The sequence below is a fragment of the Trypanosoma conorhini genome, assembly GCF_003719485.1.
Source record: "Trypanosoma conorhini strain 025E chromosome Unknown Tco_14.4_contig_01243, whole genome shotgun sequence".
NCBI classification, from domain to species: Eukaryota; Euglenozoa; class Kinetoplastea; order Trypanosomatida; family Trypanosomatidae; genus Trypanosoma; species Trypanosoma conorhini.
In genome coordinates this window covers 1,295-3,146 of record NW_021705334.1, presented here as the reverse complement: position 1 = coordinate 3,146, position 1,852 = coordinate 1,295, and the positions used below count along the sequence as shown (strand labels likewise).

The 1,852-nt window shown below is 60.5% G+C and overlaps 1 protein-coding gene across 1 annotated transcript; it reads right to left on the bottom strand.

Moving 5' to 3' along the window:
* Positions 1-261: 261 nt before the first annotated feature.
* Positions 262-1,548, bottom strand: Tco025E_09716 (trans-sialidase; the record flags this gene model as incomplete). The annotated part of the gene is made up of 1 exon (XM_029376526.1): positions 262-1,548. The coding sequence occupies one exon, from the start codon at positions 1,546-1,548 to the stop codon at positions 262-264; it is 1,287 nt and encodes a 428-aa protein (XP_029223369.1).
* Positions 1,549-1,852: the final 304 nt, after the last annotated feature.

The window sequence follows — 1,852 nt, the reverse complement described above, 5'->3', positions numbered from 1 at the left end:
CAAAGAAGGTGTACTGCGTCTTCTCTACCGACACCTCCATGAAGTTCTCTTCGGACCACTTCGAGGTGCAGTCTAAGCCTTCTTGCAACACGTACTGAATATATGCTCGGTCCGAGTGTCGACAAATCAGCGTTAGATCATCCGCAAAGAAACCATGTGCGAGATTGGGAATTGCATTGAGTCGCACACTTAAGGAGTCTATCGCTATGATGAAGAGCAGTGGGCCTAGTACAGAACCCTGAGGAACACCACATGTGAGCTTCACATCCCTGGAGTAGGTGTTGTTGACACGCACTCGTGCAGTTCGGCCACCCAGAAAAGAGCCAATCCACCGTTGGAGAACCGGAGAGATACCAAAAGACTGTAGTGCTTGCATGATGCAGCCATGATCCACGGAGTCAAAGGCTCTGGCGTAATCGATGAATACCGCCGCCGTCCTCTCTTCGGGGCAACGTGGGCGGTATCGGCGACCCAAAGGTGGAGTTGGCCCTTTTTGTTTGGCTCTTTCTCCGAATGCACCGGCAGGGAAACGAGCAGCACTCTCCTTCCCTCAATCGTCGCAGTGACAAAGCCGCTCTGAACGTGGGGCCCAGCAGATGCAGGTGCATTGCCCCACACGCGCGAGAGCGTCGCGAGCGCCTCCGTCCACGTCTCCCCTTTATTATCCGACTCGTAAACTCTGCGGCGGCCGTCCTCGCACGCGGCCATCATGAACAGTTTGTTGTCCTCCCACGCCACGACGGAGGGAGTACCGCAGCCCTCCGCAGACGTCCCCGCCGACAGCCGCCAACTCCCCTTCTCAGGGTCGCTGGAGTACAAGACCAGCGAGACGGTTTTTCCAGCTGTGTCCCCCGTCGCCTTTCTCTTTGTGGCCTGCACCGGGAAGACAAGCGTGCCGTCCGCCGTCACAACCCCCGCGCCTCCGCCGAGAGAAAACGCCACGAATCTCTCCTCAATCGGCGGGCTGAGGCCAGAGGTCCAGTTGGGGGCGCTCCTACTGAGGGTTTTCTGCTTCGGCTCCTCGCTCCCCGCCGCCTCTGTAACTGCCCCAACGAGAAGGTAGGGGTACATCTGGGCGGCGCCCCCCACGGCCCCCTGAGACTCACGCGCACCGTGAACAAAAAGGTAGATCCTGCCGTCCTTTACAACCGGAGTGGGGCTGGAGAGGAAAGACACCTCATTATTCCCCGGTGTGCTGACGGCGTCTTGTGCGGGTGCGGCGACCTCAGTGGCGGCAGCCACCGTCCAGAGCTCAGTCGATGCGGCAGACGCAATGCGCTTCGCCAGCACAGCTGTCGCGCCGCCGCTGATGGCTTGCGCGATGGCGACAAGCCCGCCACTCACCTCGACAAGCGACGGGGCGGTGAACGAGGGGGCGGACGGCGTCGGAAACGCAGCTGGCGGTGCCCCACAAGGGGCCTCTGCTGTCCCTGGGCTCGGGCCAGCCACCTCCGCCTCAGCGAGCACAGTCCAGCCGCCGCCGCACATCAGCAGCGCGCAGAGGAGGAGCAGCGGCAGCGCAGCAGAGGAAAACAGATGCCGGGGCATGTTGGGTCAATCTCTCTCTCTTCCCTTCCCTCCTTGCGGTGGATCCGCCCAGGCCGCGACGGTTGTGTGTTTGTGCAGTGTGAGAGCTCGGAGCCTTCAAAGCGCACGGCGGCAACGAGCAGAGTTTGGTCTCTTTCCTTCTGCGTGTGTGCGGGAGGAGAAGTAGCGGAAAAAAAAGAGGAAGGCAACGCAGAAGCGCGTCGGCACACCGGCAGAATAGGGATTTCAGAACGGCGCGACCCCACACGGCAGCGGTGAGCATCGCCGGCAGACAAAAGAAAAAGAAGAACGAAGAATAGGAGGT